This window comes from Argiope bruennichi, chromosome 2 (assembly GCF_947563725.1).
Source record: "Argiope bruennichi chromosome 2, qqArgBrue1.1, whole genome shotgun sequence".
Lineage (NCBI taxonomy): Eukaryota > Metazoa > Arthropoda > Arachnida > Araneae > Araneidae > Argiope > Argiope bruennichi.
Genome location: NC_079152.1, coordinates 24,080,490 through 24,100,320, shown reverse-complemented (window position 1 = coordinate 24,100,320; position 19,831 = coordinate 24,080,490). Strand labels below are relative to the sequence as shown.

General features: G+C 32.9%; 1 protein-coding gene and 1 non-coding gene across 3 annotated transcripts in view; both read right to left on the bottom strand.

The window, feature by feature from the left end:
• LOC129961838 (protein Wnt-16-like) overlaps nucleotides 1-19,831 on the bottom strand; it is a 211,982-nt gene that overhangs the window by 69,688 nt on the left and 122,463 nt on the right. For both annotated transcript variants that reach the window (XM_056075419.1, XM_056075420.1), the window contains exon 2: nucleotides 18,096-18,346. In XM_056075419.1, the coding sequence (XP_055931394.1) occupies nucleotides 18,096-18,346 (251 nt within the window). The remainder of the gene's footprint in view (nucleotides 1-18,095; nucleotides 18,347-19,831) is intronic.
• On the bottom strand, nucleotides 11,821-11,927 carry LOC129962436 (U6 spliceosomal RNA). The gene has a single exon (XR_008783897.1). It is a non-coding gene; the product is annotated as a U6 spliceosomal RNA (small nuclear RNA).

Sequence of the window (19,831 nt, the reverse complement as noted above, 5' to 3'; positions counted from 1 at the left end):
TGAGATTAAGTAGAAATTTGTACAACAAATTTCGAAAAACTTAAGACGTAATCTCAAATGATAAGAATATCATAGGTAATTTATTTATCTCATATTGAACATCCACATGAGTATATTAATTTTTTAGTTTTTCATTATCTTAATTCAGAATGACACTTCGTTATCACAATATAGTTAATTTATAAATACATTTCTATAAAATTTTCAGGAGGTAATTAGAGATGAAGATTGAGATTTGAATAGATGACCAGGTGACAATTTAATTTTTCAACGACAAAATTTTCAATCGCAACAATTTAATATTTAGGAATCAAGAAAAGTAGAATAAAGCTGCTCTCGGATGCTCAGACCCGATTTTTCAAAGAAATAGGTACTTTGCTTCCCCAGAAAACATCCTTTTATCCATGATAAGTGATGAAGGTAAAATTCAAAGAGAACTTAGTTTACAACGTGTTTTAAAAGCAAGAACAGAAAGTAGAGACATAGTTAGGAAGTCCAAAGATAAACTTCGATGCAAAGGATTACATGAACCTGATCTCATGGTCTGAAAATGACATAACTGAGCCTCCCCCCCCCCTTGTTAAAACATGTTTCCAGTGGCTCTCTCAAAGATTTTATACTGAAAGCATCTGAAGTTGAACCAAATAATATAGGGGACCCGGTTATCGACTTTCTCCGGCTTCCTTGTCACACGCAAGCACTGGAAAGAGCTGTAAAACTGGTGACCGAATCGGCCCAAAATGTCTGTGGTTCAGTCGCAACAGAAGGATACATAAGAGCAAAAATTGACTCACGTGTGAATATGCCGAAATTTAATACAAAAAACAGTTTAATGTGCCAATGAAGTAGAAGAAAAGATTTTGTGCTGTGGCATTTGTAATCATTAAAGATACAAAAGTAAGAAACAAATTTTAACATCCAATACATTTTTTTTATTATTATATTTTGTAACTAAGAATTTTTCAAGTATTAGTGCTTATATATGAATTTAAAACCATCTTTTGTGACATCATATCCACGAAAATTACAATTTTTCAATTTTTTACAAACTTTAAGTTCGTGGCGGCACCGGAAGATGTTACAGTATTGCAACCAAATTAAAAAGAATTTTTCTTTGAACCTGAAAGACACCTTTTCCTTTCTATTACCAAACTGAAATCGAAAAAATAAATTTAAAGACCCATTTGAAAATGTGTCAGTTTTTTCAATTTTTTTTCAAATTTCAAGATCTTTGTGGCATCTCAAGAGGTTTGAATATTGCAATCAAATTTTCCATTATTCTTTATGAACCTAAAAGACAACTTTTCCCCACTATTACCACACTAAAAATCGAAAAAAAAAATTATTGCCGTTTTCATTCCACTCTAATGGACAGTGTGTTCAGCAGCATGGACAGTTCATTCCACTCTAATGGACAGTGTGTTCAGCAGCATGGACAGTTCATTCCACTCTAATGGACAGTGTGTTCAGCAGCATGGACAGTTCATTCCACTCTAATGGACAGTGTGTTCAGCAGCATGGACAGTTCATTCCACTCTAATGGACAGTGTGTAACTGATCAGTTGTGATGCTTCGCACATGAAACGTTATGGAGTTTGCAGCGTTTCCCGGCTTTTCATTTTATTACTCATAATTCTTGCTCTGGATTGGTAATATTGTTTCTGTATTCCGTTTTGGTCCTTTATTGTGTTAAATTTAATGTTTTCCGTAAAAAGCACCCTCTGGTGGACATTTTGGAACTTTTTTTTTTATTTTCGAAATTCCATGAGCGCATTTCGTGTTTAGTTTATAGACCCTATTTTGTTGCAATCCGTTCACCCGTTTATGTTGTAGGATTCCGTTTATAGGGGAAGTTTAATTATTACCACTCTATATATAACAACGCCTCTGGACATTCTATGGAACTATGGCTACTTATTGAATTGCTGGAATCGATGACTAGATTACCTACTGTAACTAACAAATAATTCTAAGTATCTTTATTTGTAGTTGGAACAGAACTCAATTACAAGTGACTGATGAGTAGCAAACGTGGAATAAATGAAAACAAAATTCGAAGAACATCAAATCATTTGTCGCGCACAGTAAATCAAGATTTGATGCCCCCCCCCAAACGGAAAAGTAAAATGGGAAGGGCAAGGGAAAGACCATTCCTCATCTTTATTTCGCTGCCTGGAAAATGTTATTTCGAACAAGTCTGAGTGAATTTCACGCCTGGCAGGATTTTCTGCAGATCCGATTCGCTTTATTTGTGGTATCAAATGATGCAGAGAAGAAGAAAAAGCCGTTTTTCCGCCTTGGCGCATTTCAAAAACGGTTTCCTCCAGTCCGATTGCACTAATGGTGAACCGGAAAATTGTCACATTCTTTCCAGCTGAAGGAAGCGTAATGGCTTTTCGCAATGTCATAATTAAACCATTAACTAGTAATGATTAAGTAATAAATCATTTTTCTTCTCCTCAAAATGGAGTGAAGCTTTGATTATATGGCTGAGTAAATCTTTTCAGTATAAATTGAAACATTTATCACGAATGAGTGAAATAGAGTGTCTGAATATTATTTGACGATGGATAATTTCAAAATGAGCAATGCTGGATTTATAAGTTCTAGTAGGATCGATTTAGTTTTAGTATAGATAACTTTATTTCAGTGAATGTTTATTTATTATCGTTAGATCTAGTTCAGTTATAATAACGTCTTGTTTTAACACTGAGACAACTTTGGGATGGACCTCATAATTTTGAACCGCGATCAGAGGACAAGAACGACACTAGAGCTGTCAACTTCCACTCCACACCACACCAGCGGGAAGACGTTCGACCCCGACGGATTTAACGTCCACCAGACCCACTTACATGAACGTTTCTTCGATGGAATCGGGTCTCGAACTTAAAACCCTCTTGTTCCGAAGCCGGTATCGTACCGCCAGGCCGCCGCGGTCCGGTGCTTTATTCTCGTTAGAATCTTTTTAAAATTAGTGATTTTTTTTTTACGTTTAAAAATCAGTTTTTTTTAGATTTGAGAATTTTGTACTACGTTCAATGATTTTGTTTTTCCTTCTAAATATCATTATTGTCAAAAATATCTGAATATTATCAATTATATTCTCGTATAATAAAATCCATGAAAAGAAAATGTTGAAAACGTCAAAAAATTATATATAGAGATTTTGACAATCTCTGTATTTCACATCTCCTCAAGTCTGAAAAGCATATTTTTGGAATATGTCATTGGGATAGTTCAAAAATGCTTTAAATTAAACGGATAAAATTTATGTAGCTATGTAGTTTTCACACAAAATTTGTTTATTTTTTCAAGCTTTGAACAAAATCCATTCGAAGGGAATTTGTATTTTCTCAGAGCTAGTGTAAACCATATATACAAAACTTGAAGAGCCAGATAAAATTACAAAAGAAAAGATGAAATTTTATGCATTTCAAATAGTTTTAAAAGTGTAGAAGTAAAATGTTATGAAATGCAAAATCTATTACATTTTTAGCCAAATCCAGTAATGGTTTGATCATCTGTAAGTATTTATATTTGCACATAAACAGGACAACTTTAAAAAGCAACAACAAAAAAAAAACGACTTTAACCCTTTCTAGGGCCGTAGGAAGTATGCTTACCACCAAATTTATCAATATTTGCATGAAATTATGTAGGTTGGCATAAGTTCTGACACATTTTTTTAGAAAGACAGAAACTTAGATGCTTCAGTTCTTTATCTCAGACAAAATGATGTGTCTTAATTTGTTACTTAATTATTAATGAACCAAATTAATTAATGAATCAAATTAAATTTATCTAATAAGCTAAATGAATCCCTTTTCTTATTCTAATTCCAAGCCTAAAAATATTTTAACATAATATGACTAGAAAAAAATGGCCCTTTAAAGGGTTAACTAATCTTCTTTTTAATAAGATATTTCAAGATTTCTACAATCAGTTGATTTTTGCTTCAATCAATTGACAAGAAAACATCCTAAATGCATATTTAATTTACTGCATTATATTACGAAATACAGAACTCGGACGATAAAAATTTGAGCACAGGTGGAATTCATAAGCTTGAAAAAGTTCATAATTTTTGTACAGGGGTGGGGTGGGGGGTGAGTAAGATAGTACCTTTATTAAGAAGTATGCGAAAAAATTCGCAGAAACCATTTCCGCTGATTTTGAGTGCTGTAAAACAAGTATGATTTATTGTAGAAATAATCATCTACGATAGAATGCAATTTTGAAAGAAAATATTTATTTTTTAAAAAAATTATGAATTTCAGTACATATTGGTGGGGAGGTGTATGCAATGGTATTTCTGCTTTGAATTTTTTCCTGAATCCTCATTGAAATCAATGATAAATGAAACCCATGGTTTTCTACATATACTGGTAATTAGTATAAAACATGTCTCACGATGAGACACAAACCAAGATAATAATTAAATAAATAATTAATTTGTTAATTTAATGTTGTTCAAAAGTCACTTGATGAATAGATCAATGTCATCAAGACAGGATCAATGTCTTCCAAATCAGTTTATCTTTGGGGAAATGGGAGCTTCCTAGTTGCGCCGGTCATCATCTTAAAACCAACATTCTTATCAAATATAGCTAGCTGTAAGTAAGTATTTTTTTAATCGCAAGATTAAGTTTTATTTCACAATGTGCTAATCCAAATCATTTACATTATTTTGTTAATTCATTTTTCATAAAAAGTCTAAACGAGCATGACATCAATATAAACATTTCACAAATAATATCAACTGTTAAAAAGCACTTAGCATATACATATATTTATTTTTCATTAAAATTTCTCTAATATTTCCTAAATTTTGTTGAATAACAAAGCACTCTGAACAAAACTTTTCCAAGATTGTTATAACAATACCCAATAAATTACTAAAATATATAACTGAATTAAACATTCAACACTCATTTCTTGTTTTTTACTCTACGTTGCAAGGGCACATAACATTAGAAACAATCACATCACTAAAATGACGAAAGGTAAAATTTGCTTTTCTATTTCGGGATTCAAGCTTGTTGAATATCAGTAGAAGAAACAGTCATTAAAACGGGAGCCTATTATATTTATTAGGGTTGATCAAGTACCCTTAGTCTAATTTTGATTTCGATTTTTTAAAATGTGAATCATGGGCCTAAATGGTATAACACAGTCATCGAAAGATTTCCATCTTAACTTCGAGATAATTAAATATTTGTATTAAAAAGTATTAAAAAATCCATTAAGACTTAAAAGTGCAGAATATCTGTACTATATTGAACTTAAAACCAAATGCCATTTTTCCCCCTTTCCTTTTTTTTTTTTTGAGAGTAAAAACGAAGAAAATTTGAAGATTTACAACCTGCAAAAAGAGCACACTCTCAGTAGTTGAAATTTGCATTAATACATGTCACTAGCGGTTGGCGAGTGATTTGAAAATGGGATTTGGCATTCATTGATTGTGTTTTCCATTTCGAGTTTTCGATTTATTCATATTTAACTTTTGTTAAAAAAAATATCTCGAACGTTTTATTTTTTTAAAATTTAGTAATCAGTGTGTAGAACATGACAAAATTTTATGATGAAAGTGGGGTTGCAATTTTTTCTCCGAAAAAAGACCTCACACGAAAATAATTCAAGACTCCAGATTCCAGCTGATGATAAACTGTTAAAGTAATAAAATCACCTTCTAATTACAAAAAATAAAAATAAAATAAATATTGACAGCTCAACATATAGAATATATAACGAATAACATTTGCACAGAAAAAGGCCAACCAAAGTAAATTAACTTTTTGTTACTTTTGGTCTTGAGGAACGAAGATCACAGACGATCGATATACCCGACGAAACTCCTAAAAGAACAATTTACCTTTTCACGGTAAACACACCCTAAAAAGAACATTTTCCACTCTCCTCTTTAATTCACATAAACACAAAACTCTCTTTGTCTTTCCGCCGGTATCGTTTGCTCACAGACGATATTTGAACAGCTGTCTCCGTTCGAAAGAGGGCGCCGGGGAAGAGGTGAGAAATTTTCAGCAAACAACGCTTTACAGAGAATCATGTTCGAAAACCCTTGGCGGGAAAGAGGAGTGGGAAAGAAGGAGGGGTGGGATCAACACCGGAAATTACCTGTTGCACTCTTAGGATTAAAGCACTGGGTGAGATGTTTGATTCCATAATACACAAAGGGGGGGAGGCGATAGGGAAGATTGTGTGAAGAGGGATTGAGTTGAAAACGATGAAGATGTTGTCCCACAAGGTTTAGAAAGCGAGCGTCCGCTTTCATTGAGCCCGGTATTCTCCAAAGCCAACTTTATATTCATGGGTTAAATTAAACGAACAAATGAAATTTTTGAACTTTATTTTGAAATTTCTGGAATTAATTTCGCATACAATAAAGTAAAAAACTGAGAAATATGACAAATTCATGACGAGTGCAGCCATCAGTCTTGTTTCAGATATATAAGTGTATTACATTTTTAACTGTTAATAGTCTACACATTTATGACATATGGCAAGGGCAAAAATTAAAAGATTTATTTTTATCAACTATGTTGGAGCTGTGCTTTAGTTAAAAGAAAATTCGATTGAAATGAAAAGAGATTGTATTTTATCAAACAAGTGTTAAACGGAAGTTCAATTTAGTTTAGTTATATTAACGTCCTGTTTTTAAAGCAACGTTAGGGCTATTTTGGGAAGGGTCTTGCAATTTTGAACCGAGGTCAGATGACGAGGACGACACCTGAGCTGGCATCCCCCTCTCCAAGCTTCCACACCACACGAGTGGGTGGGCGTTTGGTTCCGGCGGATTTAACATGCACCAGATCCACTTATGAGACGGCTTTCCGGTGGAATCGGGTTCTCGAACCTGAATCATCCGGTTCCGACGCCGAAACCTTACCACCCGGCCACCGCGTCCTGCAGAGTTTAAATGAAATTTAGACTTCAAAGTTTACTGTCCATAACGTAAAAAAACACGTGGCTATAATCAAATAATTTTTAGATAAGAATTAAATATGAATTTAAAAAAATTGGGGGGGGGGGGTCAAAATTATTCTGGAACTTTGAAACAGGAAAATATATATGGCACAACAAAATCAACCGATGATAAAAATTTAAATAGATCATTTTGAAGCAAAATTTTATAATATTTATATCAAAATTTATTAACTTAATTATCTTTAAAACACATAATTTGAGAATTTTTACAGAAAAAAGTGTTATAAAAGTTGCACCTACCATATGCATCTCAGAGTTCAAGAACCCCTCCCAATATATATATCATCCCCCTCTAATTTAATGAATTCGCCACCATTTCTTATCCGGTGAATGATGTGTTAATTTCACAAGCATTTTGTCAGAAACTGCTGTTCACCATGAAGGATGTGGAGTAATCCTTTCCAAACAATCTATAATTAGTCTCGTAATCTGACCACTCTAGTCAGTTTCTGTTGAATAATCAATGAAATGTTATGCTTTGTGACAATGCGGCGCGATACCAGTTTAAATTCAGGCCAGCATCACTTTTTTTTAATACCCTCGTAATATTGCTTCGTCAAGTGTTTCCCTCCCTTCTGGCACGCACCGAAATAACATGGCGAGACAAAGGAGTTCCCGAATATCGATGAGAAATGAGCCATTCAGAAAGCAGCACCTCAAGAAGCCAGGAGCTGTGTGCACTCAGCATTTATCGAGAGGGTGATCCACTTCATCGCAAAGTGGCCTGAAAGAGGGAGGATCATTTTCTTCGTAGAGCCACTTAAGCTAACAGGCTTTGACTATGAAGAGGTGCCGATAAGTAAATACGTGTCGAAGCCATGTGGCGAACCGGCTCTCGTCTTTGAGGTGGGTATCAGCGCCGACCCCGCCATTTAAAGAGGTGGTTGGCTTCACCTGAAAAAAATGCATGCCCTTGCCCTAAGAAGGGTACGTGTCTTTTCAACCCTCTAACATCTGAATATGAAAACATCAGCAAGAATTTCAAAAATTCGATTCCCACCTCATGTCTCCATGTATAAGGCCATAAAATTAAATCGATCAGAGTTAGAAGTCCAATTAACCCACTTGCAAAGGTAATCGTCCGATCTGAATATGCAAAAATTCAGATGCGAATAAGAAATTAAATTTAAAAAAAAGATGTCCGACATAGAAAAATTTAACTTTAATTCATAAAATTAGATTATTGCATAAATAGATAATTGCATTGTGGCCCATTCTTCCTAATCGAAGATTCGATGTTAAATTGACGCGCCTTCGAATAGGACACATTCATTATATCCATAAACACTTGCTCTCTAAGGATTCTGCACTAATGTGTTCAACGTGCAACGAAAGTAAAACTGTAGACCATGTTTTAACAAAATGCCCTGATTTTAACTCTTCACGTTTATACTATTTTAAAACAACCGTTTTAGACTTGAAAGACTTAGTGGGTGAAAGACCCCACCCAAATTTGTTTCTTTTCTTAAGAAATTTTCTTTTCTTAAGAATTTCATGGGTTAAAACCTAAATTAGAGGTATCTTACCTCTAATTTAGGTTTTAACCCATGTTTTTACTGTTTTTTGAGATTCTCACAGTTTTTAACGCTTTGTAACAGTATGGCTTCATTTGATTTTTTTAAAAAAAGCTACAACATTATTTAAAACTTTCGATTAATAGTAATTTTCATTACTTGTTTTAGTCTTTTTTTAAATTGTTCCATATTTTAATCTTGTGTTTGGCGCAGCATAGCCGACACCGGCTTTTGTGCCATAAAACACCAAATTCCAATCCAATCCAATCCATAAAATTAGATAAGGTACAGAAAATTGTACATAATGTAAGATTTGCTTAAAAAACGATAACTTCAAATGAAATTAATAGTGAGGATTCAAAATATTCTCACATATGCATTAAAATTACAAATTATGTATAAAAGTTACAAATGCGGATATATGGAAATATGTATAATTGGACTCTGGATAAATGAAATTAAAAATGAAATGAAACACAATTTCTTAATTATTTGCTTAAGTTCTATTTTCAGTTCATTCATGAAGTTCCTTTCATAACTTCAGAGTGAATTGTATAGAAATTTAAATAAATCTTGTATCATTTTGAACCTGCGTTAACCTAAATGATCAATCGGATTTCTGTAAGTAGATTGAACGTTTGCTATGAAACTAACTCAGAAAGAGTTTAGTCATCATTTTGAATAACAATCAACAGACGACAAGGACAGCATGATCTTCCGATTCCGAAACCAAAACATAACTACAAGCCAACATGGCTCCAAAAAAGCACTGCTATTTCTTAAATATCGTGGAAAAAAATCTTATAAAATAAAAGTTTAACAAATTAGTTTTCTTACGCACAAAATAATGCAAGATCTTGTAACAATTTTACTTAATACTCGAATCAATCAATGTCTGAGAAATTTAGATTGATAAATTATTCCAACGTTCGTGAAATTTTTATTACAGTCGATGCTCTTTTAGAATGATGAAAATGTGGCTATTTTTTTTTTCCAAGTTGTTTAAAACTATCTCGATTGTTAACCTTCAAAATAAAATATCTATTTATTTCTTTAAACGGAAGTCTGAGTAAAGATTAATTTATTTTTCGATGTTTATTGCATTGGGTTCATTAAAGAATTGAATTTAGCACAACTGATATATTCAACTGTACAAAATTTTGATTAAAATGCAATTAAATCTCGTTTAAATTTAGGCAAAAATGCATCTAATAATACTTTATCAGAAAAAAGGCTGCAAGTATGGATTTTTACATATTTATTTATATATTTTAAAAGGAAGATATTCCTTTATTAAAGGCAATTTTCACTTAAAAAAAGGGAGGACTGTAAAATGTCAGGGAAAAAAACGCATCTATGCCATGCATTTCAAACTCAATAGTATGTTTTCAAAAAAATAAAAAATATCGTGGCTTTAAAATTCAGCCGTCTATGATTTTTCTTCCAGAAATCTTTATGCCCGGCCACTATCGCTGTCTACGGAACCGTTTATTATTAGATTACAGTGTTGCGGTGGATTTCGCTCGACCTCCCATCCCCCACACAAAAGCACCCAAAGGGAGGCGTCTCCCTTCGTTTCCGTGAAGAAAAAAAAAGAGCTGGTTCTTTCCCCTTGTGTCGGTATCTTTGAAAACGCCTCTTTTACTGATCACTTCTTCCCTCCCCCTTCAGAAAAGATAAAAAGAATCCCTGACGGAATATTATCCTCTTTTTCACTCCCTGTCCGCTTCCCGTGTTCTATTTATTATTTATTTATTTTTTTAAAGAATCCTTCCATTCAAACCCTTTTTATTTCGCATGAAATAAAAACCACTTATGTAACCTTCATAAATTCAAACCTATATTTATCTATTGTTTTTTCTTCTTCTAATAATCAAAGGCGATTCTTGCTTTATTTCTTCTTCTTTTTTATTTATCTTGGATAAAAGTTTAGACATGTAACATTTTGAAGAGGAGAGCAGTTATTTGAAAATAGGGTTCATGATAGGCTATGCCTCATTTTTGAAATTTTATTTTCAGTAACTGAATTTTCACTCTGTGCTATATGTATAATGTTGTATTCTTCATTGATTACAGAAAGTTTGTAGCATTTCCTAACTGTGAATAATAAGTTACATTGTGGCAAACATAAAAATTCATATTTTACTAAATAAATATGAAAATTCTCTGGAATGCAACATTTATAGTCAGATCGCCACGTTTAAAAATAAAAGCAACTCATTAAAAATAAAGATAAAAATTCTTAAATTAGTAAACAAATACCAATATTTTTTTTAAAGGAAGTGACTATTTACTAATGTGGAAAAATTATATTAGCAGATACTATATCCATGTAAAAACGTTATTTGCAGACGTACTCTACTTGTAGGTTAAATTGTTAGTAAATATTTAATTTTTTAAAACAAGAGACATGGGACACGGAGACTTCAGTAAATATTCATAAGATGGTATGCAAAATGGCTCTTAAAACGCTCACTGACAAATGAAATAATTCAATGTATATATATTTCACAGGTGATTCAAAGATTTTCAGCATAAGAACTACATACAGGGTGGTAAAAAAAAACAAACCTTCCCTTATATATGAAACCCTAGCGGCCTATCTGCTCACCCAATCGAACCAAAATTTCAGACATGATTGTTTGAAGGTATGCGCTGGAGATTGTGATGATTCTAAACAACGCAGAACTCACGGTTACGGTTACAGTGAGAGAATTTTGAAATTTTAGAATGGCAACACCCACTTTTTCCTTGCGCAAATCGATCAGCGTATTGAAAAACCCCAAATGGCATTGGAACGATTAGCGTGTGACGAAAATTGCGGCCGTAAAGCATATGCAAAAAAGAGCATTATAAAGGACTAATGACAACACAGAGAGGAAAGAGAAAAAAAGTTTTTATTTTAATGGAAAGTTATAATTACAGGTTTTCAACGTGGACAACAATGCCGTGGGTTTCATTGTGGACAACAATGCTGAACGTAACATGAAAGGAGGAATCTGCATTTTCGTCACACGCTAATCGTTCCAACGCCATTGGTGGTTTCTCAATACGCTGATCGATTTGCGCAAGGAAAAAGTGGGTGTTGCCATTCTAAAATTTCAAAATTCTCTCACTGTAACCGTAACCGTGAACTCTGTGTTGTTTAGAATCATCCCAATCTCCAGCGCATACCTTCAAACAACCATGTCTGAAATTTTGGTTCGATTGGTTGGCGGATAGGCCGCTAGGGTTTCATATATAGGGGAAGTTTTTTTTTGACCACCCTGTATTTATAAGCGAAGAATGAAATAACAAGGAAAAATGTTTCTAAATCCCGGTTTATTTAGCCATCTTTGCGTCGGGGCCTTGTTAATCTTCTCCATATCATTCCAATTTTAGTATATGTACTGCTGAGGCGAGTACATAGTTCATCTAGACAACTGGCAATTGATTTGGTTATCTATAACTCCCCGGTAAGTATTATATAAAATTTATAAAAATAAAAGAATACAGATACGCACATTCCGGCCCTGCAGTTTATATTTGTACCAAATTTTGTACCTGTGGATCCATCGAATGTCCAGAAGAACGCAACACGCATGCACTTTCTCCAATGCCTAAAACTTTTCGGTAAAAGTTAAATCATTTTAAGAAAGTAATAGAAAGCTCAAAATTAAATCATCTACTCTTTTAACTTAGTATTTCATTCTTCCATAGAGAGAGCTTAAATTTAATAAAAGACAGGCTGCGTATAGAGAACAATTTTTATTGTTATAAACTTATGCAATCCTATGCTAAATATTAAGGGAGTTTTATCTTTTCAGAAAGGGGGAGATTAAATGCTTAATCCTATTTACATTTTCCTTGCACATAATTGATGGCTTCTGTTTCGTCAAGGCTCTGGATGCTATAAGTGTTATAACATGTTAATATGATAAAATGAGAAAACTTGGGGCTAAAAGGCACTGAAAATCATTTTTAGAAGATCTTGTTTGAGTTATAAACCAAAAGCCATCTGATAAGATTTTTCGCAATCTCTTTAGAAGGTAAAGACCTCCGTGTTTAATTCCATAAAACAAACACATAAAGTGGATTTTCGGAAATCCAATTCCGTATATGTCACAAAATATCATAAGCATTATTTAAGATTGTCTTAAATGAAATTCAGCAGACACATTCATTAATGAAAATAAATTAAACAAAATGTAAAGTCTTTCTGATTTTTGTGCATAATTTGATTTTATACGCAGTGAATTGTCAACACTACCGTAATTTCCTGCGTATTATCGGCGGCGGCGTATAATCTGCAGATGCAACATTAGCCCCTTATATTCAGCAGATAATCTGCACGGTCGTATAATTTGCAGAATATAAGGTGAATTATTCGTGGGGGCAGATTATTATTGACGATTACAGATTATTAGTTTTTTAACAGATAAGCCGCATTTATACGCATGAAATTACGGTAAATTTTTAACAATATATTTTTTTCAGCACATATATTACGCACTGAAAAATTGGCAGAAAACAAATATCAAATGAAAAAATTAATTAGCAAAAGTGTTCTTCTGGAAACTTTACCCATATCCCTTATTATAGATCCTATCCCCAACCCCCGTATATAAACTTTGCACCTTGGATAATGCCGTGAACCCCGCTAATGAATAATAATATTTTGTTTCTTGAGTGAAGCACATAAGCTTTTGTTTTCTTAGTAAGGAAATCCGAATAGTCTTTTTTTTTGAGGGGGGGGGGAGGAGGAGGGAGGGCATAGGGCAGTTATCAAAATCAAAATTTCACTCAGAGCTACAATTTTAGTTACAAGATCATACATCGAATTCTATTTATCTATGTCGTCGCGTTTTCGAGTTGTCATGTTTCCATGAATGCGAATTTACAGATCGACAGAAGACGGAGCCCTTGATGGATTTGATTCAAAATTTTATATGCATTTAAGCTTTAGATGCGGAAAATGCTTACCAAATTTCATTCATTTAGAGCTTTTACGTTTTTTAATTATCGTATTCTTGCTCACGGACAAATAAACAATTAAAAAATTTTTTGTGAATGGGTTTCGTTCAAAATTAGACAGAAATTTAGAAATTTGATATTAAGACCAACCCAAATATAATATGTTCTAGTTCATAGTATTGTGAATTCACCGTTTTCACAAACAGAGTGGCGGGTAGACAAAATTCCAAAAAATGTGTTTTTTGGATTTAAAAAGGTCGGAAAAAGTGAAGATTTGTCAAAATTTCGAAGTCGAATTTTGTGACGATTGCAATATTTTATCTGTATACTTCGCAAACATGAAGTGTTTATAAAAAAAATGATAGAAAGCTTAAAAAATCTTCAACATGTATACTTAATGATATTAATCTAAGTCCAGAAAATCTGAGAAATTAATCAGAAAAGTAATGAAATATATCCGATGTCACAATGCGATGATTTCTTAAATTCATGTTTTGTTAAACCAATTACCCTTAAAAATAAATAGATACAGAATACTAAAAACATGATGATGATGATGTCATGTAGACGTTACCACGGAAAGGGGGTGCAGTAGCTTCTGAGGGCAAAAACCCCTGAGCACCCGAGGGCAGAAGTCTGACTTCTAGCTCAATGAAGACAGCACACACACACTCGCTTGCACAACCCCTTTTTACAGGGCACACACCTCACAGATAGAACACAGATGAAGAACAGCCATGCCCGAACCGGGATAACCCGGGACGCCCAGATCACGGGGAAGAGAAAAAAAAAAACATACATTTAAGTATAGAAAATGTCTCGCTGAAGTTTTATAATACGTTTGTCACTCGAAACCTAAATTCAGGTAGGGGAACAAAAGAAAAGTTTCGAGATCCTAAAGTCAGAAAGTAGATCATAAATCTAATGATGAATTATTTAAAAATAAAAACTATTAATTTCCAATTTAATCCTTTCTCCGTTCTCTCCTGTCCACGAAAACTTCAGTTTTTCGCTGCATTAGAACAAACAAAAACAAACAAGTAAACATTTACAAAACGTTTTAAACTTTTAAAAGTTTTAAAATGTTGTTGTTTCTTATGGCACTTGATACGGACAAGCCCGCTGTTCAAAGACAGGCGATTTAAGCCTAAGGGGGGGCGCTTCTTGTTTTTATCGTAGTGCCAACTAGGGCCAAGACTACGACTTGACTACTAAAGCATCACTCATTCGCTTGCACAACCCCTTTTTACAGGAGGGCACATTCACTCGTCTCACAGATAGAACAGAAAGAACAACCATGTCCAAACAGGGACTCGAACCCGGGCTTTAGGATCTGACTTCGAGATCCTAAAGTCCCGGACGCCCAGATCACGGGGAAGATGCGCTACCCCTATGCCAGGACGCCGGCGTTTTAAAATGTAGAAGAACACTTGAACGAAGAGAGCAAAGAATAAAAGTTTTATGAGCAAAAAAGAAAAGCTAGAAGAGTTTCGGATGACGAAGAGGTAAAATGAAATCCCTCAAGTGCTTATTTTATCAAGAGCTTAGCTTATTTTTGCTTACAAATGAAAGGAAGCATTTTGGTAGAGACTTACTAATATTTTTGCTTGAGCTACCTACTGGTAGATATGACCATCTACACTTATTGGGCCAGATCGGGCAATCTCTGTCATAGAGTAATGTGAAAGATAATTTTAATTATAACCAGTTACATACTAATTTTGAATAAATACTAATACTACTACTTTTAATACTAAACTCCCTATATTGTTCTATTTAATTCTGACATGCACACTAAATCGTACCCCTTAACTCCTTATCAATTAATATGAATCCTGTAGAATCATAGTGATTTTTTTTTTTCTTCATAGTTCTAAATCATATCATTTTACGATAAGGGCGTGAAATAAAATATTTTTTGTAAATAATCATTTTAAAGGTCAAATTGCCAATCTGTCCGTGAAAATTAAAATTAATTTTTTACTGTGTGCTGTAGTTCACATTTTTTTCTCATTTCAAATTTTTATGGAAAGTTTATATTTCATATATCAACAGTTTGGATGATACGTAGCATCGTGTACAGTTGTTGCTTCCATTCAAGAGCATTTTTATTGTTTCAAAAATTTGAAAAATATTTCCTGAGATAAGATTAGACTTTTATCTTCAGATTTCTGGGAAATCATCTTTTGTTTGTTTTCGATGAAAGAAAAACGAGGAGAGTTCAATGGAGGTTGTTGAGTATCGCTAAAATAATAGCAGTTTGGAAATTTCATTCATAACTAAAGCTGAATCGATGAAGAGGCTTATCAAATCAAGATTCTTTTTTTAAAAAAGCATTTTATTCATTTGCTGCTATTCACTTATTAATTTCTTGATAAAACACATTAATTTCCGTTTCAGCTAATAATGAAAGCCATATATTTTTTGTAAGTATTAAATGACCGTATTAACACCGTTGGATTAGAAAAACACTAGATATAAAATAGTCTTTATAATTCACATTTTACCCATATTTGTATGACAGTTTTAGAATGCAAAGTCCTCTTTAAAGCTGGAATCAAATTTCGTTTTGATAAAAAAATAATATTAATGAATATTAAAATAACAAACATTAATAAAAAATCTAAAAATGAAATGTTTCTAAAAGTTTCTATCCAATTAGATTTATATTACATAACAACTGTCTTTGGAGATCAATTGTTCCGCCATGATAATTGATTCTGCTTAGTTTTACTTAAATATCTTAAGTATAGCAAAAGTTTTTAGCAAAACAATTTTTATGTATAAAACAATATGAGTTTTAAGTATAAGTAATTCCAGTTTATAACAGTGATTCTTTTATTAATTCAATGATGGACAGATCTTTATTTGAAAAATTTCACCGCGTGCTATTGGCTGCTTCAGATGACTTAGAAATTGTCTCGGAATTAGAAGATCAAATTTCGGATTTTTCTGAATTATCTTCTGGCAACGATGATAATTCAGAAGATATTGAATTTAGGAACTGCATCTATTCGTCCGAAGATAAATCAAATCTGAATAGATGGGAACTACCTTTGCAAGTAAGTAATCAGAGTTGAAGGATATTTTGAACATTGTTCCCACACCTACTAGAATTTTATGAATTCATGATGAACTGTCTGCTTTTGATTATTTATTACAAAAGATATCTGGAAAATTGTCAACATGGACACATATTGTGCAATATAGGGGGTATTACCTTAGCAAAATATTTCTGCACTGTTAGTGAGCACATACCATGTGCTCCTATTTCCAAAAAATAGAAAATTCTATGCAAGAAAAAACAGGAAACAGTTTTTTAGACTAGTCATCCATTTATTCACATTGAGCCACTCCTTATTTTTATACAATTTCCTATAAGCAATTCCATATCATGGTTAAGAATATTTCTTAAAAACAATAAAATTAGTTTCTTCATAAACCACTTATTTCACAAGAAACTCGCTCAGTTTTCGCTTGATCATTAATATAAATTTGCTCTGCTTTTCCTCGAGAGCTACTGATCGCTCACACTCATGTGAACGTCTCCTTTCCTTGACTGCCAAGCAAACAAGAAATCCTTTCTGCTTAACCTTCAAGACAACGGGAATGCGCTGCCATCTGGGGTTAGAAAGGGGCACGAATCCCGACACATATATAAAAGCAAAATATTATTTGGGGACAAGAGAGAAGAAATTTGTCATATTAAATTCAGTGCCTGTACAAGTTTACATACTATTCCGGGCAGCAAATACTAATTGGAAACAAAAATAAATCATAGAGAAGATGTCGAATTTGATTGAAGCTTTAAGATATGGCATTAATATAAAATGATATCAGTAGAAGAGATGTCCTTCCACATCAAAATGCTGATGCTAAATAAGTGAATTTTACGACTGTGGAAATTTTATTGATGGAACCCAAGCTCAATGAGCATATGCAGATAAAAAATTCGCTCTTATCCTTGTATGTCAGACAGTACATTTCAGCATGCAGGTATGAAATGTGGTAAATATACATCTAAGTTGCACTTGAATCAAGTACGTATAAATTGCATTTCTACACATCATCAGTTGGGAATATTTTGCTGCATTGGAAGCACAGTCATAAGCAGGTAACTCAATCCATATATAAAGGCCAGAAAAGAATATAATTTTTATTGCCTTTCAATTACTACTATTATTTTTTTTAATATTTAAGATACCTAATAAATGAAATGATATTCATCGAATATAATTTTAATTTAGATTTCTTTTTGTGTAAAAAAATGAAAGTTCCTGATATTTTTACATTCATTTTTTTGTATTTTCTTGAATTAAATGTAGATAAATTAGTATAAAAATATTGTGTTGTGTCAAATACTTTCATAAAGACAAAAGAGATTGTCCCATTAATTTTGTTCAAAACATGAAAGTAAAAATATTGATACTAATTGAAATAAGAAAAAACGGGCCCATTTGGTATATGGACCCGTCGCCCACCGCGTGAATATTCGAGATACGTGTATATTAGAATATACACGTATTGTCCACCATACATGTATATTCGTGATAAACATAGCAGAAGGTTCATTAAGATCTGTCAGAAGCTTTTGGAAAAGCAAGAAAAAGAGTCACTTACCTCTCTGCAGTGTGTGGTCAAAAACACTCTCTCCCCCTTCCACGGTGCAGTTCCATCTGTCATGCCGGAACTGATTTTGGCATTCTTCGATGCCTCTTCTAGCACCATCACTGACTGCACGAATTACCGCCGGATGAGCATTGCACACCCTTTGCTGCTGTTGTACCAAACCTGGTACGGTTGAACACAGCGAAACCTGCTCGCTGGCCATATCAGGAGGCGTCACCGACACACCAACCATTCCTAGATACCTGCAATAAATAAATAAATAAAAATTAGATTATGTTTATGTTTAAAATTATGTATGTTTATGATATGATAAATTAGGTTATTAATTGTTTTCGTTTTAACAAAATTTCACAATAATAAAATAAGTATCATCATATGAACTAAGAAGACGCAAGGATAAAACATCAATAAAATGAGTTGGTTTTTATATTAAGATCCGAGTTCAGATCTTTGCCAATCTTTTCTTCAGTATCATTTTAAGTACATGCTTGTATCCATTAATCCTTTATGTGCTTCTAATAAATAAATAAATTATATTAATTAATTGATACTCTCCTAGATTATTCATAATTCACTTTATTATATCTACACTCCGTATTTTACAGGTTTAAGATATGTACAACTAGAATCATAGCATGCAATTTTAAAAATAATTCTTCCGAAAGCTGAGGTAAACAAACCATACTTTGTGGTTCTTTAAAATATGACTTATAACTTTAAACGAGCAATTTCTGTGTATATATAAATTATTTCGCGCATCTCGGAAGCGGTTCTAACGATTTGGATCGAGTTTTATATTAAGATAAGATTTTACTTTTTAAGTTTATGTATATAGGTGTTTTTCCTAAAAAAAAAGGATTTTACACAAGAAAGAAAAAAATTTACAGCTAAGTATTGACATTTGTTTATATATGACACGCATAAGCGTATCAGAGAGAGTAGTGGTTAGGGCTTAGAATTCCCATTATTTTTCTCATGTTCGATCCGCTTTTGCAATTCAATTAGATTTTGCTTATAACTTTAAACGAGCCATAGGATAAGATTTTATTTACGATTTTACAAAAAAAACTGCAAAGAGAAGCTTGGTCTCTCAGGTACTAAAAATAACAAATTAAACAAGTGGATAAATTAAAATCCCTTTCCGTTAACTTATTTTAAAATAATCTTCCATTATTCTATTTTAAGGGGGGGGGGAGAGGGAAATGTTTAGAAGAAGCATAATAGGAAAGAACACCAAACTTTGCATTCAGAATTTCGTTGTTTCCTTTGAAATTATCATTGTCCAAATACTAAAAGATAAATGTGAAACAAAACAACTCATTTATAAGCCGTTTTCAATGGCAAGTCAGGATATCACCCGTAATGACTTCAGAATGTAAGGCAGAGGTAAAATTCGTACTATTCCCTTAAAGAACTAAAATGTCAAATGCTTACATTATTGGACGTTTTTTTATAACATTGCAGCGGGAAAATTATCACCGTTCCATTTTAATTAAAATATTTCAATAAGGGTATTGGTAGGATCGTATATAAATAGTTAGACATGGGTTCAGCCATGTTATAAATGCAAAACATGGTCCAACGTTGAATATAAGGACGACTGAGCACAAGGCTTACCTGTAGATAAAACAAAAGCAGATGATTTTGAATTATAAAACAAATAACGCGTAAAAGGTAAAACATATATCTGTGATTCTAAACTCTTTAAATAAATTGATTTCATCTTA